Below are 26,596 nucleotides of genomic sequence, written 5' to 3' on the forward strand. Positions count from 1 at the left end.
CTTCATAAAAAAATGCAAACTATAGGCTTTGTTTACTTATAAGATTTTACGGCTGATTTTACTATTTCAATTTTTTTTCAAACATCCAATTTTTATTTATTTATTACACTAAAATCTAATTTTACATTCAAAATATTACGTCAATACATATTTATATCACATAAAATAACTATTTTAATTCTAAATTTTACTATTTAAAATCAAAACCCAAAACTAAATAGTTTGTTTAGATAGGGGTTTTTGGATGATTTTGAAAATTTGGAAATTTGGAAAAAATAAAAAATTAGTATTTGACATGATGTTTTAGGAAAGAAAAAAATATATTTAATGCGATGCCTTTTAAAAAATAAATAATGCTAAATGAGTAAAAGTATGTTATTTAAACAGAACAAAAAACTCACAAGTAAACAAACTACTCATTTCCATCTAACTTAACTTTTGTTTTGTTGGGTAGAATTTCAATTACTACAAAGTTAGAGGCCTCTAATGCAAATAATTCCTCCGCTGAAACCTCGGGCTCCGAGTCACACGCAGCATCACCACCACTATAAATACCACACAGTCATCGACCGACCTGAAGCAAATCCCTTGCAATTTTACCGTAAATCCTCATTTGAATTTCTCGAATCTTCCAATCCCTCCCTGACTACGATCAATGAAACCCTAGAGTTTCTCAGCGTTGTGTTCTGGGATCGGATGGTGTGTGTATATCCACAAATCTATGTATATTTGTTTGTTTTGGTAATCAACGCAAGCAATTCTTTCTGATTTTGTTGGTGGTGGATCAATACGAGTTTCTGGAATCTGAAGCATGGACATTGAGCAAAAGCAAGCGGAGCATATAGACTACTTCGTGAAGCAGGCTTCGAATCTCAAAGGCTCGGCGCTCTGCAACGTTGTCGTTGAGGCCACTTCACATCCTGCGCTCTTCGGTTTCTCCGAGCTTCTCTCGGTTCCTAGCGTACTTGAGGTATGAAAGATGTGTCCTGGTCGTGGTTGTCAATTTTTATGTTTTTGTCTTTTGGAAATTTGGTTTGAGAATGAACAAGTGTTTGTTTTGTTTGTGGGATGGGCTGGGAGGGTTTTGCCTGTGGTGGATTTGGGATCGTAGTTTAATTCTGGCATTGGACTGCTTCTGATTTGCTCAGCATTTTGAAATGAGTTGTTTGAATATTGATTTTCAGGTTTTGAAAAATGATTTTAAATGTTGTACAGAAACGTGATTCTTGTCCGTTTAAAAATTGCCACCGACAACTTTGAAGTATCATTACCATCTCGTGGGCAATGGGAGTCGATAAACAATTGTGTTGAAACTAGACTTTCCCGTTCAATGAGACTAAATAGAACATGTAGTTTAGACAACTTTACTTTTGAGGAATTTGTAAATGCAGATTTTTGAGGGGCAGGCAGCTTGGATATTGAAATTTTATGTAGCCATGGGGCTGTATTATTTTCATAGAGTTTGATGTTAGGTAGTGGATGTTCTTTCAGGATTCCCAGCTTGAAGGAACATTCATAGTAAGTGCAGTATTATGAAAACTAGTGAGCTTAAATACACAAATGTCAGGGATGTGAATGTGAAACTTGTACTTTGGTCATCAAGCTTCAGAACCTACCATCTTGTGTTGATATTTTAAGTTCGAAGGAAATATATGTAACTGACTAAATAAATTGCCAAATTACGATAAATGAGAGCCCTAATGAAAATGGGTATCTGTTGCAAGGTCATCTAACAGATCTTTTGTGTCCTATGGAAAATCTTGATTTGATAATTTAATGTGAGATCTTTTTCATTGTGCAAATATGCAATTGATAGATTTTGCCATCCATCTTGGTTGGACTTGGAATGTGTCTTAGCACACTCGAGGTTTTGTTACTTGATTAAATTTATAATCTTATCTTTGCGGCTCTGTGATGATTGTAGGTCATGATGCTCCCTGCATGAACATACAAACATCAGCTGTTAAATGCTTTTATCGTTTTCCTTTGATATAGATGGTAATGTGTGGTGGGAATGCTATAGGTATTTAGTTGGTCAAACCGTCTCAAACGAGTAATAATGATGAACTGAAATGATACATGACACGTGTTGCACGTCCACTACATGCATCTTAATGACTTAATGGATATCTAGCTAAAAGATACCTTAATTTGACTTTTGTTATCTTCTTAATGCTGGTCCGATACAATATTCGAGCAAACTATTTCTGGCTGCTCAATTTCACTGAATTTTATACTGATTTTATGCATGCAGCTTGAAGGAACCGACAACAATGTAGTCCTTGATCTGCTTCGCATGTTTGCACATGGTACATGGAGTGAATTTAAGGGTGAGCATTCAATATTTTCAATTGCCTCTCTCTCTCTCTGAGTTTACTTTTTGTCTCAGGAGTAACATGCTATATGGTGTGTATTGTTATCTGATAATTTTCACATGGTTCTGAGGTTATTTCTTTTCATTTTTTTTTTTTTTTGGTGGTGGTGTTATATCAACTTGTTTTATTTTCCTTCTTTGTAACCCTTGTTCCATCAGTAACGGCTAGTGACTTGATAAATTTGCCCCAGTTCATTTTGTGTCAAGAAATGCTCATATCTGTATGAATGTTGATACAGTGAAGAATGCATACAATAGAATTTTCATGTCTATTGAAAACTAGTGATCAATTTATTGGGTGGTAAATATTGCATATACAACACTTGATTACCTACAAAAGGCACCAAATGAGAGAATTTCAAGTTCTGGTAGAGACCTCTCTGCATTTTGGAAAACTTGAAGCATATCTCACAAGTGGCGGTTTGCACTCAATGAGAGAATTGGTGTGGTCATTATAGTTGTGATTTCTTTTGAGAAAATAATATAGGAAGCAACTCAAGTTAGATCCTTATGCGGATCACCTGCTCCATGCTTTCAAGAAACATCACAATATATGAATCAGCTGTCTTCAGTTTCTTGTAAGATTGTTGTTTTTTTATCTTATGCAGCAATAGTTTTGATGAACTTTTCCTTATATTGACCCGCTTGTTTTCAGAAAAAAAAGGAAATCCAGTTGTAGCCTTGTCTTGCCTAAAATATTTTGAAGTTAATGGTATATGATCTTGTGCAATTATGCAAATACTTATCTTCTGTAGCTCTCTATAAAATATTGGTCTTTTATCAAAGAAGGTTTTTGTTTATCTATTATTGCCATCCGACTATATTTGTTTTAGTGTTGCAATATGGGTTTATGTATGTATCTATTGAAACATATTGGGCCTCATTGAGTTTAGAAGAATAGTTGTTTTGATGGGGAAACAAATGTTCTATTTTGTTCATTTGAATTATCATTAAGCATGATGCATTTGATTGATGATAGTGGTGGCCGTTGAATGTGATCCTTGTTTAAATGATCGAAGCGATTTCCAGTTAATTGAAGGATGAGGTCTGGAGGGCTTGGCCTTCTATTTTAAGTTTGAAAGATAGCAATGGGTTGACGTGCTTGGTTGCTGCTTGGGGGCCACCCTAACTGATCGCAGTTATAGGCAAGAGATACATGTAATAATTTGTGCTGTGTAATTTGTATAGAATGATTAATCCTTTCATAATTCATCTTGGAGTTGACAGAAAAAGATAATCGTTATTTGGATAAAGCTTTTGAGATAGAAATGACCATTGAGCTTTGCACGGCTTTGATGTCATCTTCAAATCAATAGGACTGGCCAAATTCATAATCTACTTTGGGATTGGGATTGATAAGCTTGTGAAAGTTCACCTCAATGGTTAGATGCCTTGGTTTGCACAGTACAGGTGCATATAGGATGTAGTGTAATTGCCTCATCTACTAGATATGTAACATTTTGATGAAGTTAACCTACTGGAAATCAATTTTTATATTTTGTGTCGTGATATAGGTGTTTCCAACCATCTACCGACGTTGAGTCCTGATCAAGTCCTCAAACTAAAGCAGCTTACTGTACTTACTTTGGCTGAGACACACAAGGTATTGTTACATGTATTTTATTAGTATGCTCACTCACAAGTCTAATATAATTATGTGATGAAGATATATATATATATATATATATCCAACTTTCCTTGTCTATTCTTTGCACTAGTTGATGTCCCTAAATTATATGCATTTTGCTCTTCTAGTAAGAGTTGAGAAGACCAAGCTTGTTGGATCTATCTAAAGTTTGAATATAGCCTTATTTGTGCTTTCGAATTGAAATTAATGAAATTTTCTTCCAAAAATTATGGTAACTGCTGAATGCCCTTTTTAACAACCAAGTCCAACACAATATTTCATCTTGACGGCTCTGCCTTAATGCATCATTTCCTTCTCATGTGCCCTCCTACTATTTTCTTATTTTTATCTAACTGCAGAATTCAAAATTCTTGAGATGCATGGAAGCTTTCTTGCATGATTGTTTTTTTTAGCTGATTAGCTTGTTCTCTTTCTTTTGTCTACCAGTAGTGGATTTCTGAAAGAGTTTGTTGGTAGTTTCTCTGGGACCACTTTTCAACGAATTCCTTGATATAAGCTGTTTATTGGTTCTTGCCAGGTGTTGCCATATGATACACTAATGCAGGAGTTGGACATCAATAATGTTCGTGAGTTGGAAGACTTTCTCATTAATGACTGCATGTATGTGGTACGTGTATGCTTCTGTACCTACCAAAAATTGCTACAAGTACTACTGCTTCACATGTACACTTATTTCTTGGAGAACTGAGCAGCTTTTCATGGGTTTTATGTTATGTTTCTGTATGCTAGCTTTTCCCTAATTTGATGCAGAAATGAAAAGTGTCTGATCTGTTGATATCTTCTACTTTTTTGCTACTATTCTGGACAGGGAATAGTCAGAGGGAAGCTGGATCAGTTGCGAAGATGCTTTGAGGTCTTGTTTTGATATGAAACTAGTTTCTTTGTGTAACTAAGCTGCTTCTCAGTCTTACTAATGAATTGTATTTGCTGAATTTATAGGTACAATTTGCTGCAGGGAGGGATCTTAGACCTGGACAAATGGGTAACATGATTCAAACACTGGCAAATTGGTAAGTTTTTTTCTTGGCTAAGTTACATTAGCCTGTTGATTTTCTTGTGCTTGTTCTTTTCAATTAGTATTATTTCTAGAATATTTTGTTCGTCGTGGCATGCATAGCACTATTAAGTTACTTTAATCAAGGTTCATTGGCCTCCTTAATTAATTGTTTGTGGTGTTGGACCATTGTTTACTTTTTGTCTTGGATTATCTGAATTTGAAGCTGCATAATTTCAAATGGTTTATGTTCCTTGCAAACCAAGCATTTCTGTAATCGAAGTGGTGAACTTTGATGGATGTCATCTTGCCATTCTTATCTATTTGGCACGACTTGGTATCTAATGAAATCGTATAATGTTTGGATATACATGTAGGCTATCCACATCAGAAAATCTTCTTGTTTCAATTCAAGACAAGATAAAATGGGCAGACACTATGAGTGAGCAGGACAAGACCCACAAGAAAGACATAGATGAGAAAGTGGACGAAATGAAGAAGACGCTATCCATGAAGGTCAGTTAAACATTGAGCAATTTTACAGTACTATTTATCTTGATGCTGCTTTGCTGTTGTTGCATAAATTTGTTATTACAACATAATTATACTGAATTGCTGTTGTATTTCTACATAATCGACTCAAATATCAGATATAAATACCTTAGAATTTCTCTAAAGATATCGATTAACCTTGTATCTAAATGTTTTTTTTTTTTTAACTATCAGACTTTGAAAGCAAATAGCTTATTTTATTGGAAGTGCTATTCGTCCATTGGTTGCACATAGCCATTTTATGCGTATATGATCTGTTTTTTATTGGTGGACGAGTTTGCATGTATTGTCTGGATATGTTGGTCGATGTGTCTTACTTACGTCATGGCAGAAGTTCCAAACTGTAAGCAGGCCGACGCTGAATTTCGAGGTCATGAGGAGATCTTTTCGGAACATGGTGGAGTGATGGAGTTTGAGGAGGATCGTAGCCGCCCCAAGAGGTGCACTATACACGAACAAAGTCTGCTACATTTCTGACATATTTCCTTATTTGACTTCATTATATACAGGAGACGACATCCCATAGGTTGAGGAGACATTGTCGTTGAGACAAGATCCTAGGGGTGCAACGGTAACTTCCCATTCCTTGCAAGTCATGCCGCCGCCCAGACATGATGAGCGCCGCTGTCAAAAATGGGTCAGTCCTGAATCGAACCACACCGTCCACATCCAGATCGAAATCTTACTGACAGCATTAGTTTATGTTATTATATTATCCCAGTAAGACTTAATTCTTAATTTGACGAGAACCCTACCTAGTGTCGCTATTTTCTGGCGGAAACTTGGATTTACATTTGGTGACAACATACACCAACAGTTTTAATCAATCAAACCCACAGAAATAGCTAGCTAGCTAGCTTTGATGCACTTTTTATCGTTTTTTGCGTTGCATGAACCTGTGGTTTGTATTTATTGTTCGTTGTTATCCTTTAGGTATAGAAAATACTTCATTTCACTCCATATAGGCAATGGTTTTACATACTAGTCACATATATATATATATATATATGCATGCTTCTCGAACCACAGGTGTCAAGAATGTCCTTATTTCTTTACCATTGCCGATTTTCTCTGCTTCAGTCGGATTCCGTCTTAGTTGATCCTGTAGCAAGTGAAGATTTAGTGTCAGGGAAAGAAGAAAAGAAAGAAAGATGTTTTGTTTTTTTTTTGTTTTTTTGTTTTGTGGCTTACTTGTGGCAGTCGACAGTGCGCGACACAGGAACGTCAAGCTTGACTCCACACTTGTCGGGAAGGCTCTGCGCCGCGTCATCCTTGAGGTTAGTGTAACGGTTGGCTGCTGCCTTGATGCAGTTGCAGGCGGCTCTCTTGTCCGGTGTGGTCTGGGCCATCCCTTTGACGGCCTTCACCCCGTCACAGCATGGCGGAGACGGGCCCCCATCCTGTCCTATGAGGTACCCGATGCAGGGGGCCAGGGCCCCCTCGATCTGAGGGCAGGCGACTGCGGCGGCAGCTCCTCCTCGTGAGAGAATGGTAAGTAGCACAGCCATGAATATGAATGCTTTCATTTTTGCTGCTTGGATTAGTATGGTAATGGTGTTTTGATGATGGGGTTTATACTGGTTGGGAGGTGAGTATTTTGGGCAGCCGGTTATGGTATTTTCCACATCTTGTGTCATTTTGGGGACTTGAAATGGCAAAAACAAACAGTGAGAGGCGTTGGGTTGTTACTGAAGTCACAATTTCGTGTGCAAATCCTCCAAAATCTTGATTGATTGCATTTGCATATGATATGATGTCCACCCAAATGAAGTAGGACATTATGGTACGCATATACTCCTCTTCCATATATATATATATATATATTTTAGAATAAAATTTTATATAATATAATTGAATATTATCTATTTATTTATGATTAATATAAATTAATTTTATAAAAGAATAACGAATTTTAATATGTGAAGCTTCTATTACATTACTGATAGCCCATGTATACAAGACACATGGTGCATATGTGATATATATATATATATATATATATGATAGTATAATATGTCATATATTATATAATTTAAAATTATATAATATAATATATTATTGATTTTAGCACAGTAAATGTAAAAATATATACATGCTATAATATATAATTTGCACATAGACTCGGTCAAAATTTCTATTACGTTACATTTTGATACTGAATTGGCCGAGAAATAATTGGGCTACATTAAATTCAGCTCATTATTGAAAATAGGTTCGAAATTTTTTGAATCATGCTTTGCTCGACACACTAATCAATTAGGCTGTACCCGGGCGCATAATAGTTGGATTGTGCCTGACCTGATTTTTAAAATTAATATTTTAATATTAATATATATATAAATATTAAATTTTGAAATAAAAACAAAATTTAAAACATGATTTATGAGATCAATTTCAGGCCGGATTTGGAATTGGGCCATACTGACTGATGCACAAAAGACCTGGGTCGCTCCCGAATTGCTACCCCTAATTTCTATCATCTTTAACGATGTCAATAATAATTTTATAATTTGACAATAATGCTAAATTTTCTATGTACACATTGATAATGTTTAGGATTATATTGCCAAATATCATTGCATTAGCAAGAACGTGAAATTTTCCTACCAACATTACACCTAATTCATATTATGAATCTCTTGTTGCTATTGTCATTCTCTCGTTGTATATTTGATTAAATTCTCGTTTTATTATTTCCATGTCAAATACTTATTTTTTTACTATTTTCAAAATTCTAAAAAAACTAAAATTTTAAAATCTCTATTTAAATGCATCCTAGATCTTTGAAAAGCTTTCGAAAGGTTCGTATAACGGAACATAGAGTTTCAAAAAGATTTCGAATGTTCGAATAATTTAAGAGCGTACCTATGGTAAGTAATAAATATTTCAAAATCGATGAAAACTTACGGAAGTTTGTGCACATCGAAATGAGTATTCCTAACTTAAGCTTCAACATTTATAAGATTCGATCATTTTTTGGAACATAAAATAGTATTAATAGTCGAAATATATATGAAATTGATCTAGTAAGTGTACAAATGGATATGAAAATATAAATGATCGAACTAAAAAAATGACTAAAATTAAATTCTCCAATACGACAAGTCCGGGTGAGGTTATACCTACAATCGATGGTTCGGATAAGCCGAAATAAATAGCTAGGATCACGACAATCGTAATAATAATGGAATTTAAATTGTGCTAGTTCATACATAAAGTTCATTTGTGATAAAAAATATTTTTGTTAGATTGTTCACATGTCATAGTTTGTTTAAATTGAATTAACATGAACAAGATTTTAGTAATTTTTTAAAATTCAATTTTTTGAAAAGAACATGTCATGTCATAATTTAAACAAAATTTTATTAATGAACATAGTGTTTTGGTAAATTTCATTTCTAAATAAGAAAAATTTTAAACTTTGGATTTTATCACAAGCCAATCTAATTTCAAATATTACTTCTACATTTTGTTCCCTTAAAAAAACATAAAAATCTACTATTCAATACACATATTAAAAAAATTGAAAATAACAAAGGTATAATAAATAGTAATAATATTAATAAACCACAACAAATTAATAAATGTAACATTCAATTAATTTCATTCTATAAACTAATTCACCATCATATTAACTATTTACTTTTAGCCATTAAATATAACAAAAAAATAACACATTGGATTCCAACTAATTATAAACCTTCCAATTAAATTTTGCAGAAAATAAATTTCTACCAAGCAAATTAAGAAATTAGTTACTACTAGATTAATTAGTTACCTAAACGGCAACAACACAAAATCCCTACAATTTTGATTTAAATTCAAAATTCAAAATTTTCACTTCAATATATATATATATATATGTATCACTTCCGCACACTATCACTTTTGCATAGTGTATCACTTCAGCACTTCAACATTTCTTACGGCTACTATTGCATCTTATTAATCAATCAAATATACATATATACTCTTGTTCCATATTATATATAAATTCTTCAATATATTTATATTTATATTTATAAGATATAAAAAAATGATGGGAAAATTAAGGGCAGAAGCTGAACCATTTGTACCGGCAGCCGTAGCAAGCCAAAGATGTGCAGTACAAAGTGAAGAAGAGAGGTCATTGTATATGACCTTCTCCAATGGCTCCAATTTCACATGGAAAGAAATATTCCAATATTTTACTAGGTAATGTAACTCAACAAAGTTAATTTTACTATCATATGCATTAGTGCAAAATTCAAGCTAAGATTTTATTTAATTTTTTAGTGCAAATATTTTTTTTTAATATAAAGTATAATTATGTTAATTTTCCCTTCAAAAATATTAAGATTATTACTTTATTATATATATTTTTTTCACCAGTTAATACAGTAATAAAGATAATCGAAAAAAAATATAAAATCAATAAAATATACTAATTGTTAGCCCCCTGAAATTCGAGGACCGGTATAATTTCAAAATATAAGATATATATGATGAAACCCGAGTTAAGTTTTATAATCATGTCATCTTTCAATGGTGTGCAGTGAATATGGAGAGGAGTGCGTAGAGTATGTGTACGTGCATCGAAAAAGAAGCGGGGGTGTAGACTTTGGGAAGATAATATTCAAGACACGGGAGACGATCGAAACAATAATGGAGGATGACCAGGAGGTGAGGGTGTTGCGGGTTAATCGGAAGAGCATATGGCTCAAGAAATACATTTATTCCCACCAACGCCACTCTAACAACAACAATAATAACAAATGATCATCTTTTCTTGTATCAAACTATCTATAAATCTATCTATGCATATCTTTAAAATTATTGTTGTGGTAGAATCAATAAAAATGATAAGTTCCATGTGCTTTTATAGCTATAATAAATCATATCCTAAAATGACTCATTTATTGCATTATATATGTTTTTCTTGACTCGAGACACTTATGTTTGAGGATTTAAATTTTGAATTTAAATTTTTGAATAGTTGTTGTATACAATGCTTTGAATATAAAAAATAAAAAATAAATATTTGATTCGATACTTTTCTAGAAAAAAATTTAAATAAATAGTATTTTTTTTTTTTTTAAAAAATCCACAAGAAAACACAATTTATAACTTTATTCAAATAAGAGACTTTACGGAGCTTTGGAAATTTTGAGAATAATAAAAAATAATATATTTTTTGTAATATTTTGTGAAAAGAAAAATTTGATTGATGTCTGAAAAAATTGAAGTAATGCCCGACACCCCAAAGTGTTGTCGAAACAAAGCCTAACTATCGTTGTGTGCAAGTAGTGTGTAATATAATTGTATTCCATATAGAGATAGAGATATAGACAAAATAGGAATTTCCTTTATTAAAACAAAGGGAACGGACGTGCTAACAATCGAAATAAAAATAAATAATAAGGACTTCTTTATGTTGATTTTTTGTTCGAAAGGCTCTATGGAATTTCAATCTAATTAAATACTTATTTAGTTTATCCGATCCATTTAAACATTTTTATTTTTATTTTTTCATAGAAATACAATTTCACATATCAATATATATATTATATTACTAGCTATTTACCGATGCTATGCACGGCTTATTAGAATATAAAATTTGTATAAATTATATTATGTCATATTAAAATATAGAATTATAAAAATTGAAGATTTTGTATAAATATAATAAATAAAGAATATGACTGTTAAAATAAATTACGAAAACTGAAGATTTTTATTATTTGACCATCAAAATAAAGAGCCTATATATAGGCAACATAAAATAGATAGACTCGATAGATTCAAATCTAAATAATCTAATATATGGTTAAATCTAAATAGAAATCTACTAAATTTAAAACTAACTTGAGTTTGCAAAGAAAGATCGAAAATGATGCAACCACAATCATCCATCGTGCCAGAATAAGAAGCAATGCCTTCAGCTAAATTAGAGTAAAAAAAACTCTTACCAAAGACTAAAAAAATGGAACTGGAAAATACAAAACTCTCTCCGGAGCTTGAAAAATACAGAACTCTCCGGAACCAGGAAAATGACGGGACTCTTAACGCAATTGGATGTAGTGCTTTGTACTGAACTATGACAAATGATTAAAGCCCGAACTCGGATGCAAAATTGAAAAAGAAAATTGAAGGACGATCACTTGTAGACGGATCTCAAAATTAGAAGACCTTCGTTGACACCATCAAATCATAAACAAAAATCTAAAAATTGATGACCTCCTAGTACATTCCAAGTTGATTGTATCCGAAAAAACGTGGAATAGTATATTGTATCTACTCTAAAAATAGTGAAGGCTCTGATACTAATACTATGTTAAAATTAATTACGAAAACTGAAAATTTGCATTATTTGATCATCAAAATGAGGCCTATATATATAGGCAACATAAAACAGATATACTCAATAAACTCAAATCTAAATAATCTAATATATTGATAAGACCAAATCTAAATAGAAATCTACTAAATCTAAAACTAAATGTTTAAAATATCTCAACAATGACGAAAGGTTTGTGTATACTTTTTGTATATGATAAATTTTTTTTTTTTTAATTAAAATTATTGGAGAAAATTTTTATATAAACAAAGGGGATTCTAAATTATCCCATGTTTATATAACTTTTCAATTTCTTCTTCGTATGAGATAATTCATATAATTCTATCGAACATTGTTTATCGTTATAAAAAAGTATCCAAATTACTAAAAATATAACACTAAATCATATGCATTAAAATATAAAAATTTTTAGAAGGAAAAAAAAACGCATAAATATATATATTTTTAGAGAAAATTGCAAAACTTATCCAGAATATATCTCAAATTATTATTTTTAGACACTTTTTTTTTTTCAATTTCGCAAATTAGGATATTTAGTGTTTCAAAGGTCTTATTATTGTTCTACGGCGCCGGAAAATGTCATGCGTGACGCACGTGCGCCCATGTGGCGCGGCCGGCGCTGGGTGGCACTACCAAAAAAACTGTTTTCTATTACGGCCGGAAAATCGTAACAAAAAGCCATATTTCGTGCAATTTGCGTATTTGCTACGCCTTTGTTACGACTTTTTTCCGTAATGTGTACTCGCGTAACGAATGTTTTTTGCCACGCCACTTTTCGTAACTATTACGATCGGTCAACGCTCCCTGAAGTATGGTATTTGTTACGATGTTTGTTACGAATTTTCTCTCGTAACGAAAGGTAGATCCTTCCGCGCGTGTGGCAGGACTTTTAGTTACGGTATTTGTTACGGAAGTTCCTCGCGTTACAAGTGTTTTCCATTGACCGGTTGTCAGAACTTGGTTTTTGTTACGACTATTTGTAACGGCATTGAACGCCGTAAAAAAAATATTACCTACTTATAGTCACGAAACCGTCTGTAACAACAAATATCCAAAGACCACTTTTTGTAACGATTTTCTGGCCTTTTGTTACGGAAAAATAGCGTATTGTGAAAAACAGGGGGTACGCTGCAATTGAAATTGTTCGTAACAAATGGACCTGCTGTGATGCGTATGATACGAAAATAAATTACGAATACAAAGATTGCTATAAACATCATCATCATTACGCCCCGCACAAACATTAATTCATATTAAAATCTGAATTCCATACCTACCAACAAAGTAAAGCAACCCATAGAACAAGCCTACTAGTATCTACACATCAACAACCTGTTCCGCAAAACGTGCTTAACAGTTCAAACACAAGTAAACAACGCAATAAGCAAATACGGTTATCCATCAATCCCATTAGGCACATTTTTCACCATACGAATTCAAACCACAAAGGTCTACGCATCAATTCCAGACATAGTTCAACAAAAACTCAACACAATCCATCCAAAGACAGGTTCGACATTCAATCCATATGACAAACGGGGCAATTAACATGGGTGTATCGGTACCAACATTTCAAGCCCGGCGCATGAGCTGCAATTGCCAACACAGAGATTACTTTAAGTCATACTTCTTATAAATTTCGGAAGGCAATACAAGAAAGGTATTAAAGTAGATCCTTACGTCCTTGTAGTTCCACTCAATAGGATCTTCACCAACGACATCGCGAAGGGTAGTCGCCCCAGCAATGGTCGGCAAAATAAGGGGTGTGTCCGGGACTGAGGCGGATGTCACGAAGACCTTGACCAGGAAAAGTGTGTCACCTACAGCATCCACAAGTGCAATTTTTGAGTATATTGAGCCATAGATATCAACAGACGTTCAAAATGTATGTATAACATGCCATAACACAGACATTAGAAGTGTAAAGCTTTGCAACTAGAACAATACGAGTATGTATATTCAGACATGTCGTACAATACATGGTATTATATCCATGAATTAGGTACCAAAGCACATTATGTATCCATGAATTACCAGTCTAGGCCCTCAAAGAGGCCATCTCCCTTTATGGCGGAAGTTTTGAAGATAGACCATTACCGATTCTTAATTTTGTGAAACTCTAAGGCCTCAGTTATCGAAGCATCATCCATTGCTCCAGGAAGATCCTGTAAGTCAGATAATGTTAAGCCATAAGAGAGTACACTTATCTAACTTGTGAGTGGATTAACAAGCAACTTCAACCGACACACAGAGTTAACAAGTATGCAAATGCATCAAGAAATTTATGCTTATCGTATGTAAATTAAGTGCAATGTTAATGTTTATATATATATATATAGCAGAAAGAATGGTATAAAATTCCACCTGCTTGTTAGCAAACAAGAGGACAACGGCGCCTTTTAGCTCTTCCTCCTGGAAAGGGACCAATGTAATTCCATATAAGAAAGAGGAAAGTACAGTCAATCATTAACAAAGATCATCAACAGTTTAAACAAACAGTTTAACTGACGTAGGAAAAATTAAAACAACTAGAAACAAGAACAATTTTTCATTTCTATTTAAGTTGAAAACAAACTGCCAAGGCCTAAAATATTAAAAACCAAAGCTAAAGGTAAACAAACTGTTAAGTACTGGTTCAAGTTCCAGGGCCACCTAGGTAGGAACTTACTGTAAGAACACTCAGAGAACTTCAAAGGATTATGTGCAGCAAAATTATGCAAACGGTGGCCATTCAATATTTTACAAAAACTACTAAAGTGTTTATTAAAAAAACATCACTCTAATTCTATTATGTTCTTGAAATTTAAAGCTTCACAATTAATGAGAACATTGTTAACCTTTGACAACTAAAAGTACCATAATCGGGACAGCATACCTGTTGAAGCCAAGCACAAGCAAGTTGTTTACCATGAATATGTGATGGTGACATATGAAATAAAAAATATTTTCATTACATTCTTAAGATCTGTCCAGTAACATAGAGTTTAGCTTATTTGATCTTCCATTAACCTTGGTGTAAAACGGAACAAGAACATCCCCTTTGAAATATATAGGTGATGAACTTTCTTCTGATAGTACATAAATGGAAATATCACCTCCAATATTGCATGGAATTCTTCCTTGGCAACCACTAGTCTATCAGTATGACTTGAATCACTAACATATATTATCGCTTGAGTATTGGGAAAATAGGACCTTCAGTATGGCCTAAGCAACAAAGCAAAACATCTTAGCATCGATTCAAGGGATTAGGAAGAAATAAAAAGGAAAAGATACCGGAAAATAAGAATATCATTTAGTATATGTGTATCATGTGGTTGGTTCAAAGATGAGTAAGGTCTATTGTAAGATGCACTCACTCACCACAAGTCATGTTTTATATAGAAATAAGGATTCTCGCTATAGCATCATCTAGTAATAAAAATATGTAGCACTTTGGCTATCAACAAAAAAATGTACCAGCAATCTATCCAGATTTGAAGGATTTGGCAAAGTGTTGTCTTAATTCAAAATTTTGACTTATCCACTTATGTATATATATAAACACATTCGAGATAAACAATCATTGAAATTCAATAGTTAACCAAAGCTCCTAGTGAACAACAACCAATGTGACTGCAATAATATAGCAAAAAAAAAAAAAAAAACTACTGCTAGACATTTTTACCACTTCCATTGAAAAATTAAAGTGAACTTGATGTTGTCAAGCACCACATAAAGTATTAAAAAATATACAAAAGAAAAAAGTTAAAATTTTTCTAAAAAAATAATAACAATAAAACCAATTCCTACCTGAAAACAGAATATTATTTTGACAATTTCACCTGGGTAAACTATTTATCCATGGCAGTAATTAACTAAATCTATCAATTCTTAGATACAGAATAAAAAATAAAACATTCTATTGAAAAGTAAAAAAGTATGAAAAAAAATCATTAGAGAGAGATTTTAACATGGATTTAGAACGAAGAAATGTCATTACTGCACAAATCCAATAGGCAATATTAGACAGGGTACAGACACATGTCAGTATTGTGTGATTGAAAAGAGAACCATTAAATTGGACAAATTAACTAAATAGACGATAGAAATAAAAATCACAAGTAATTACTTGGAACTTTTTTGAGTAATTAGTTACCTGATACTGGTCTGCCCACCTACCACAACAAGGAAAACCACCAATGTTACGAATAAAAAACTTCAAAATGACTTCTTAGAAATGGTTGGAAGAGAAACTACTAAGTAATCACAAAACCACTTAGCATAAATGAAATTGTGATAACAAAGAGCATTCCCATGGTTATTTTCTTGAATGTTATTTTATGACTTCCACAGGTTAAAGTTATAACTGTGTTTTGTAGTTGCATTAAGCTTAATGGCCTAGATGCCTAATTATACTCTAGAATCACGACCCACCCTCATAAGCAAATCGTATGTCTATAAAGTAAATCATAACTTATAAAATCCTTCGGCTCCTTGATGGAAAGAATGAAAAAGAAAAAATAAGGAAGCAAGTTTAAAACATTTACATTCCAATCATTTAGCTCATGAGACACGCCGAAACTGCAAGTATAACAAAACAATATTCCTCCCTCATTGGTGAAGTGATTATATATATTTAAAAAAAAAAAAATCTTAGGCTAACTAGAAGGATAATGTTGACTTGTAGTCTACATTCTCTAAGATAAACCTACAATTATCTTTTATAATGTATGGCAGCATTTGAAACCATAGCCAGTGGCAACATTTAATAGCTGATAGTTGTTACAAATTCATTCCACTGTGTATTAATGTGAATAGTTCATCCATGGACATCATTTGTTTTCATGCTCTGGAGCTCTAATGAAAGTGAAAACCTAAAGCCAAGAAGTCCTCAACTTCTTCTTTTCATAATTTCAACATAAATCACCAAGGGCGACACATGACACAGTCAATAACAACCAAACTCAGAAATTAAAAATTAAAATGATGAACCCCATATGAAAATAAACAAATTCACGAGTCCAAGTCAAACAGCAAGGATCCTGAAAGCCAAAAAACTTTGAAAACAATCCCAATTCTATTAAGGATGATAAACTCACCTAAATCCCAAACTTGGAACTTTATGTTGTTATATTGCACTGTTTCCACATTGAACCCAATAGCTGTAAAATGAAAAAGACATCTACTCATTAATCAAGTAAAGCAAAGTTTCCCTAATCATATTTTCAGACTACACATTTCGCATATCACCATTTGTCATATTAAATTCTGCCTATGAAATAGATGCAGCAAATTAATGAACTCAAGAAAGCAACCAAAACAAGCTCAAGAGAAGAGAATAACATAAAACAATTAGAAACAACGCAAAATATCCAAAAATTAGCGCGTTAAATGTCAGTCAACCCACGTTCATAGAATAACAGTATCGAATTGCTTAAAGTGAGGATAACAAGGTAAGTACTTGGAATAGTAGACATTACTTCGCCCATCTGAAGTCGATCTGCAAAAACCAATAGCTATAGAGAATTAATTAAAAGTCATCACCACGGCAAGTAGGCAACCACAACAACATGAATCGTATGAAGCGAAAAATGAGGCATACAAAGAATGGTGGTCTTTCCGGCATTGTCGAGGCCCAACACAAGAATCCGACCTTCCTTGTTCCCGAAGAGTGAAGAAAACAGCCTCATGAAAACAATTCCCATCTCACCCTCAATCAATTTGAGAGTGAATACGATGAATTGAATCTAACTATGTTATAATATATAAAATAAACAAATAAAGGATCTGATCTGATCCAGGAAAAGTATCAGCACCTCTTACCCTCCATTTCCTGCACAAATTTGAAATAAAAGACGATGACTCACTGTAACTGGAACAATGAGTATAATTGTAATGCAAAAATGAAGCTGATTGGCATTGTGACGAAATACCTGTAGATGACAGTGAGCCAGGCTGGGTGCATCTCAGCTGTCAGCCCCGCGGCTGTGCGCGTTGTTATCTCTCCCAGTCATGATACAATATACTCTCATTATAAATAATTTTATACTCCAGCCATGTATTATTTTATCATTTTTATACTCTCATCACCCATCTTAAACAACAAGACAGAAACACAAACACCTCAACCCATACTGATCCTAGGGTAGAGTCGAACAGGTGCAGATTGAGATTCTTCCCTTTCAAACCAGCAGACCAAAAACCAAAATTCCAGAACCAAAATAATCATGTGATAAAATTACAACATTAATAAATCAAACTTCACAGGGCACTTAAACAATCTGCCTACTAGTTCTCTAACACAAGAATACGTTATCCTACCAACTAATCAAGTTCTGTTTATCACACACAAGCCATACAATTCCCAATACCACATGAGAAAGAAGAAGAATATTACGACGCCCTATATCGATTTCTCCTTACAGAGGACGCGACGAAGATCCGTGGATCGATCCTCATACTACTCGAGATAACTTAAAAACATTACCTGGACGCCGTGCCGATTAACCTCCTCGATCCCACCTTCGTCCAGTGCTGATTGAGAAATCGCGTCGAAGAATGAGATGTGCCCTAACTTTCTGAAATTTGCTAAGTGTGAAATCTATTCAGCACCGAGGAGGGGAATAAGAAAGCCTGCGCGTGTGGGTATGAAATCGTTCTTAGTTTTCCAAAATCGCTATAGCGTTTCTACCTTTTTTTAAATCCAAAATATATTTTAAATTTAAAAAATAAAAGTAAACACCATTTCTTACGAAGCACAATCGTAACTAATGTTATTTTGAACAAAGTCTACCAACTCCGTTTTTGTTACGGATTATTTTGCGTAATTAAAGAACCTGAAACGTTGACCAAGAAAATATATATTTGGTCACGGAAATTGTCGTAACAAAAACCATTATTTGTTACGATGTTATTGTAACGAACTGTCGAGCCGTGGTGAAAGATCATTTTTTTGGTAGTGTGGTACAATTCAAAATTGAAAAGCTTTCGAAAGGTTTGTACAATTCAAGTGTCCACCTATTGTAAAACCCACAAAAGAACATGATAATGGATCCTAGATCTTTGAAAAGCTTTCGAAAGGTTTGTACAATTCAACTGTCCATCTATGGTAAGTGATAAAATTTTCTAGATCATTGAAAATTCGAAGAAGTTTGTGCACATCTCAGAACTTCTAGTTAATGGAGCTTAGGATTCTGAAAAGTTTTCGATGTTCGAGCAATTCAAGAGCCTACCTATGGTAAGTAATAAATTTTTCAAAATTTGTTGAATATTTTAAAAAGTCTGTACACATCAAAATAAGTATCCCTAACTTAAGTTTCAATAATTTATAAGATTCGATCATTTTTTGGAATATAAAACAGTATTAATAGTCGATCTTAACACACGCGTAAAGACTTCACTTAAAAACGGATCTAGTAAGTGTACAAATGGACATGAAATATAAATGATCGAACTAAAAAAAACCGGCTAAAATTAAATTTCTCCCATCTACAAGTCCGGGTGAGGTCATACCTACAATCGATGGTTTGGGATAAGTCGAAATAAATAGCTAGGATCACGACGATCGTAATAATGATGGAAGTAAATTGTGCTAGTTCATACATTAAGTTCATTTGTGATAAGAATAAAAAATCGTTTTTAATTTCCTAGATTGTTCATATGTTTATAGTTTGTTTAAATTGAATTAATATGAACAAGATTTTAGTAATTTTTTAAAATTCAATGTTTTGAAAAGAACATGTCATGTCATTATTTAAACAAAATTTTATTGATGAACAGAGTGTTTTGGTAAATTTCATTTCTAAAAGAGAAAATTTTTAAACTTTGGATTTTATCATAAGCCAACATAATTTCAAATATTACCTCCACATATTGTTCTCTTAAAAAAAAATAAAAAATATATTATTCAATACACATATTCAAAAAATTTAAAATAACAAATGTATAATAAACAGTAATAACATTAATGAACCACACAAAATTAATAAATGTAACGCTCCAATTAATTTCATTCCCTAAACCAATTCACCATCATATTAACTGTTTAGTTTTAGCCATTAAATAATAAAAAAACACACAATAAATTGAATTCCAATTAATTATAAACCTTCCATCTAAATTCTGCAGAAAATAAAATTTAAAATCCTACCAAGCAAATTAAGAAATTAGTTACCACTTGATTAGTTAGTTACTTAAACGGCAACAATAAAAAATCCCTACAAATTTAAATTCAAAATTCAAAATTTCCCCTTCAATATATATATATATATATATCACTTCTGCATATTTGTATCACTTCAGCACTTCAGCATTTCTTGCGGCTACTGTTGCATCTTATTAATCAATCAAATATACATACATACTCTTGTTCCATATTATATATATTCTTCAATATATTTATATTTATATAACCAAAGAAAAGAATGGGAAAATTAAAGACAGAAGCTGAACCATTTGTACCTACAGCCGTAGTAAGCCAAATATTTGCAGCACACAGTGAAGAAGAGAGGTCATTGTATATGACCTTCTCCAATGACTCCAATTTCACTTGGAAAGAAATATTCCAATATTTTACTAGGTAATGTAACTCAACAAAGTTAATTTTACTATCACATACATTAGTGCAAAATTCAAGCTAAGATTTTATTTTATTTTTTAGTCTGCAAACATTTTTTTTTTTATATAATATAACTATGTTAATTTTCCCTTAAAAATAAAAAGATTATCACTTTATTAAATATTTTTTTCCCCGTTAGTACTGTGATAAAGATAATAAAAAAAAAAAAATATCAAATCAATAAAGTATACTAACAATTAGCCCCCCGAAATTCGAGAACCGGTATAATTTCAAAATATAAAGATATATATATAATGAAACCCTAGTTATGTTTTATAATCATGTCATCTTTCAATGGTGTGCAGTGAATATAGAGACGAGTGCGTAGAGTATGTGTACGTGCACCAGAAAAGGAGCGGGGGTGCAAACTTTGGGAAAATAATATTCAAGACAAGGGAGACGGTCCAAACAATAATGGAGGATGACCCGGAGGTGAGGGTGTTGCTGGTTAATCGTAAGGATATATGGCTCAAGAAATATATTCCTCCCAACCAACGCCACTCTTAACGACAACAATAATAACTGATCATCATTCCTTGTATCGAACTATCTATAAATCTATCTATGTATATCTTTAAAATTATTGTTGTGGTATAAGAAATAAATATGATAAGTTCGATGTGCTTTTACAGGTATGATGAATGATGTCCTAAAATGACTCAGTTATTGCATTATATATGCTCTTCTTGACTCGAGAAAAATACTGTTTGTAGATTTGGATTTTGAATTTAGAGTTTTGAATAGTTGTTTGATACGATTTTATGAAACTATTGTTTGTGGATTTGAATTTTGAATTTAGATTGTATAAGTGCAACATTTGTTGCCACTACTATTGCACAATAACAAGTTTTATTAATCAATCAAATATATATACATACATACTCTTGTTCCATATTATATATAAATTCTTATATATATATTTATTATTATTAATCAAAGAAAAATATAGAAAAATTAAGGTCACAAGCTGAACCTTTATCTGCGGCAGCTACAAGCCAAAGATTTGCAGAAAAAAAGTGAAAAAAAAAGGTCTTTGTTTATGACATTCTCCGATGGCTCCAATTTCACTTGGAAAGAAATATTTTAATATTTTAACTCAACAAAGTTAATTTTATTATCATACATTAGTGCAAAATTCAAGCCTAAGCTTTTATTTAATTTCTTAGTGTGAAAATAATTTTTTTATATAATATAATTATGTTAATTCTCCCTGCAAAAATATTAAGATTATCACTTTATCATATATATAATTTTCACCCGATATTACTATGATAAGGGTAATCGAAAAAATTAAAAATATCAAATCAATAAAGTATACCAACATTTAGCGCCCTAAAATTCGAGGACTGGTATAATTTCAAAATACAAAAATATATATATTGAAACCCTAGTTAGGTTTTATAATCATGTCATCTTTCAATGGTGTTACTTAATATGGAGAGGGGTGTGGAGTATGTGTATGTGCACCAACAAAGGAATGGGGGTGCAAACTTTCGGAAGATCATATTCAAGACACGGGAGACGGGAGACGGTCAAAATAATAATGGAGGATGACCAGAAGGTGAGGGTGTTGCGGGTTAATCGGAAGAGTATATGGCTTAAGAAATATATTCCTCCCCACCAACGTCACCCTAACAACAACGATAATACCAACTGATCATCTTTCCTTGTATCGAACTATCTAAATATCTGTCTATGTATATCTTTAAAATTATTGTTGTGGTATAAGAAACAAATATGATAAGTTCGATGTGCTGTTATAGCTATGATGAATGATGTCCTAAAACGACCCAGTTATTGCATTATATATGCTCTTCTTGACTCGAGAAAAATACATACTGTTTGTGGATTTGGATTTTGAATTTAGATTGTTTGAATAGTTGATTGATACAATTCTATGAAACTATTGTTTGTGGATTTTGATTTTGAATTTAGATTGTATAAGTGAAACATTTCTTGCAACTACTATTGCACAATAACAAGTCTTATTAATCAATCAAATATACATACATACTCTTGTTCCACAATATATATAAATTCTTATATTTATATTTATTAATCAAAGAAAAGTATGGAAAAATTAAGGGCAGAAGCTAAACCTTTATCTGCGGGAGCTGCAAGCCAAAGATTTGCAGGAAAAAGTGAAGAAAAAAGGTTGTTGTATATGACATTCTCCAATAACTCCAATTTCACTTGCAAAAAAATATTTTAATATTTTACTTGGTATTGTAACTCAACAAAGTTATTTTTTCTATCATATATATTAGTGCAACAGTCAAGCCTAAGATTTTATTTAATTTTTTAGTGTAGAAATAATTTTTTTATATAATATAATTATGTTAATTTTCTCTTAAAAAATATTAAGATTATCACTTTACCACATATATATTTTTAACCCGATATTAGTATGATAAAGATAAAAATCCAAAAAATTAAAATATCAAATCAATAAAGTATACAAAAAGTTAGCGCCCCAAAATTCGAGAACTGGTATAATTTCAAAATACAAGATATATATATTTATATGATTCTAATGATGAAACCCTAGTTAGGTTTTATAATCATGTCATCTTTCGATGGTGTGCAGTTAATATAGAGAGGGGTGTGTGGAGTATGTGTACGTGTACCCACAAAAGAGCGGGGGTGCAGACTTTGGGAAGATCATATTCAAGACACGAGAGACAGTCAAAAAATTAATGGGGGATGACCACGACGTGAGGGTGTTGCGGGTTAATCGGAAGAGCATATGGCGTAAGAAATATATTCCTCCCCACCAATGCCACCCTAACGACAACAATAATACCAACTGATCATCCTTCCTTGTATCGAACTATCTATAAATCTATCTATGTATATCTTTAAAATTATTGTCGTGGTATAAGAAATAAAAATAAGTAGTTCGATGTGCTTTTTTAGTATGATAAATGATGTCCTAAATTGACTAATTTATTGCATTATATATGCTTTTCTTGACTTGAGAAAAATAGTGTTTGTGGGTTTGAATTTTGAATTTAGATTTTTGAACAATTGTTTGATTCGATTCTATAAAAATATTGTTTGTGGATTTAAGGTTTGAATTTAGATTGTATCAGCGCCGCATTTCTTGCAACTACTATTGTACAATAACAAGTCTTATTAATCAATCAAATATGCATACGTACTCTTGTTCCATACTATATATAAATTCATATATATATATATATATTTATATTTATATTTATTAATCAAAGAAAAGTATTGAAAAATTAAGGGCAGAAGCTGAACCTTTACCTGCGGTAGCTGCATGCCAAATATTTGCATAAATAATTTATATCAATAATTAAGTGGTAGCAAAAATTGTGTTTAGGTACACTTTGGAATTGTTTTGGAATTTTGAATAATTTTTAAAATAATAAATATTTAATAAAAATATAATACTTTAAATGAAAAATATTTATATGATATTTTTTTGAAAAATATTGATGTGATATTTTGAATGTAAAATAAATTTGTAGTATGATATGAAAAAAGAAAAGTAATTGTTTAAATTGATATTTGAGGAGGAAAAATAATGTGTATTAAAAATCTACGGTAAAACCCACAAAAGAACATGATAATATATCCTAGATCTTTGACAAGCTTTCGAAAGGTTCGTACAATTCAAGTGTCCATCTATGGTAAGTGATAAAATTTTCTATATCATTGAAAATTCGAAGAAGTTTGTGCACATCTCAAAACTTCTAGTTAATGGAGCTTAGGATTCTGAAAATTTTTCGAATGTTTGAGCAATTCAAGAGCCTACCTATGGTAATTAATAAATTTTTCAAAATTGACGAAAATTTAAAAAAGTTTGTACACATCAAAATGAGTATCCCTAACTTAAGTTTCAATAATTTTTAAGATTCAATCATTTTTTGGAATATAAAACAATATTAATAGTCGATGTTAACACACATGGGTTAAAAACTGTTCTGGTAAGTGTACAAATGGAAATGAAATATAAATGATCAAACTAAAAAAACCAGCTAAAATTAAATTTCTCCCATATACAAGTCCGGGTGAGGTCATACCTACAATCGATGGTTTGAATAAGTCGAAATAAATAGCTAGGATCACGACGATCGTAATAATGATGGAAGTAAATTGTACTAGTTCATACATTAAGTCATTTGTGATAAAAATAAAAAATCGTTTTTAATTTGCTAGATTGTTCATATGTTATAGTTTGTTTAAATTGAATTAATATGAAGATTTTAGTACTTTTTTTAAAATTCAATGTTTTGAAAAGAACATGTCATATCATTATTTAAACAAAATTTTATTAATGAACAGAGTGTTTTGGGAAATTTCATTTCTACGTAAGAATTTTTAAACTTTAGATTTTATCATAAGCCAACATAATTTCAAATATTACCTCCACATTTTATTCCCTTAAAAAAATATCTACTATTCAATATACATATTCAAAAAATTTAAAATAACATATGTATAATAAACAGTAATAACATTAATGAACCACAACAAATTAATAAATGTAACGTCCAATTAATTTCATTCTCTAAACCAATTCACCATCATATTAACTATTTAGTTTTAGCCATTAAATATAAAAAAAATACAGTACATTGAATTCTAACTAATTATAAACCTTCCAATTAAATTATGCAGAAAATAAATTTTAAAATCCTACCAACCAAATTAAGAAATTAGGTACCACTCGATTAATTATGTACCTAAACGGCAACAATATAAAATCCCTACAACATTGATTTAAATTCAAAAATTTTCACTTCACTATATATATACACATATCACTTCTACATATTGTATTTGTATCACTTCCGCACTTGAGCATTTCTTGCCGCTACTATTGCATCTTTTTAATCAATCAAATATACATACATACTCTTGTTCCATATTATATATAAATTCTTCTATATATTTATAAAATCAAAGAAAATCATGGGTAAATTAAGGGCAGAAGCTGAACCATTTGTACCTGCAGCCGTAGCATGCCAAAGATTTGCAGCACAGAGTGAAGAAGAGAGGTCATTGTATATGACCTTTTCTAGTGACTCCTATTTCACTTGGAAAGAAATATTCCAATATTTTACTAGGTAATGTAACTCAACAAAGTTAATTTACTATCACATACATTAGTGCAAAATTCAAGCTAAGATTTTATTTAATTTTTTTAGTTTGCAAACAATTTTTTATATAAGATTACTATGTTAATTTTCCCTTAAAAAATATTAAGATTATTACTTTATTATATATATATTTTTTCACCCGTTAGTATTGTGATAAATATAATCGGAAAAAATAATATATCAAAATACAAGATTTATATAATGAAACCCTAGTTATGTTTTATAATCATGTCATCTTTCGGTGGTGTGCAGTGAATATGGAGACGAGTGCGTAGAGTATGTGTACGTGCACCGGAAAAGGAGCGGGGGTGCAGACTTTGGGAAGATAATATTCAAGACACGGGAGACGGTCGAAACAATAATGGAGGATGATCCGGAGGTGAGGGTGTTGCGGGTTAATCGGAAGAATATATGGCTCAAGAAATATATTCCTCCCCACCAACGCCACTCTTAACGACAACAATAATAACAACTGATTATCTTTCCTTGTCGAACTATCTATGTATATCTTTAAAATTATTGTTGTAGTAGAAGCAATAAAAATGATAAGTTCTATGTGTTTTTATAACTATGATGAATGATGTTCTAAAAATGAAGCATTTATTGCATTATATATGTTTTTCTTGACTTGAGACACATTTGTTTGTCATCTGGATTTTAAATTTAGATTTTTGAATAGTTTTGATACAATGCTTTGAATGTAAAACTTATTTTGAAAATACTAGAAGAAATAAAAAATAATTATTTGATTTGATATTTTTTTAGAATATAAATAAATAAATAGTAAAAATCTTTTGAAAATCCACGAGAAAACACAGTCAATAACTTTATTTAGATAAGAGACTTTAGGGAGATTCAGAAATTTTAAGAATAGTAAAAATAATATTTTTTGTAATATATATTCAGAAAAAAATATTTTATTTGTTGTTTGAAAAAATTTAATTAATGGACAACACTACAAAG

At 31.7% G+C, this 26,596-nt stretch overlaps 2 protein-coding genes and 1 pseudogene across 5 annotated transcripts; 1 reads left to right on the plus strand and 2 right to left on the minus strand.

Moving 5' to 3' along the window:
• Positions 1-575: 575 nt before the first annotated feature.
• LOC127262238 (COP9 signalosome complex subunit 7-like) lies at positions 576-6,187 on the plus strand. 4 transcript variants are annotated; one of them, XM_051290852.1, is made up of 9 exons: positions 576-970; positions 2,255-2,330; positions 3,889-3,977; positions 4,540-4,629; positions 4,831-4,875; positions 4,962-5,032; positions 5,394-5,532; positions 5,900-6,008; positions 6,078-6,187. In XM_051290852.1, the coding sequence occupies exons 1-8, from the start codon at positions 812-814 to the stop codon at positions 5,972-5,974; spliced, it is 744 nt and encodes a 247-aa protein (XP_051146809.1). In that variant the 5' UTR covers positions 576-811; the 3' UTR covers positions 5,975-6,008; positions 6,078-6,187. The 4 variants fall into 4 exon arrangements, with proteins under 4 accessions (XP_051146809.1, XP_051146818.1, XP_051146791.1 ...); XM_051290861.1 differs by having other exon boundaries at positions 6,095-6,187; XM_051290834.1 differs by having other exon boundaries at positions 5,920-6,008.
• A 335-nt stretch (positions 6,188-6,522) lies between these two features.
• Positions 6,523-7,313, minus strand: LOC127262256 (non-specific lipid-transfer protein 1-like). The gene is made up of 2 exons (XM_051290869.1): positions 6,760-7,313; positions 6,523-6,670 (listed from the first exon to the last, which is right to left on the minus strand). The coding sequence occupies exons 1-2, from the start codon at positions 7,203-7,205 to the stop codon at positions 6,661-6,663; spliced, it is 456 nt and encodes a 151-aa protein (XP_051146826.1). The 5' UTR covers positions 7,206-7,313; the 3' UTR covers positions 6,523-6,660.
• Positions 7,314-13,592: 6,279 nt separating this feature from the next.
• LOC127262822 (ADP-ribosylation factor 1-like) lies at positions 13,593-17,592 on the minus strand (annotated as a pseudogene).
• Between the last annotated feature and the right edge of the window lie 9,004 nt (positions 17,593-26,596).

Source organism: Andrographis paniculata, unplaced genomic scaffold (assembly GCF_009805555.1).
Source record: "Andrographis paniculata isolate CXL003 unplaced genomic scaffold, ASM980555v1 Contig15END, whole genome shotgun sequence".
NCBI lineage: Eukaryota > Viridiplantae > Streptophyta > Magnoliopsida > Lamiales > Acanthaceae > Andrographis > Andrographis paniculata.

Excerpts from the sequence above, each read along its gene's own strand:
- LOC127262238 (XM_051290834.1), top strand. The coding sequence starts at position 812 with ATGGACATTGAGCAAAAGCAAGCGGAGCATATAGACTACTTCGTGAAG. Across the intron at positions 3,978-4,539 it reads CTTTGGCTGAGACACACAAG|GTGTTGCCATATGATACACT; the intron begins GTATTGTTACAT and ends GGTTCTTGCCAG. Across the intron at positions 4,630-4,830 it reads TTAATGACTGCATGTATGTG|GGAATAGTCAGAGGGAAGCT; the intron begins GTACGTGTATGC and ends TATTCTGGACAG.
- LOC127262256 (XM_051290869.1), bottom strand. The coding sequence starts at position 7,205 with ATGACACAAGATGTGGAAAATACCATAACCGGCTGCCCAAAATACTCA.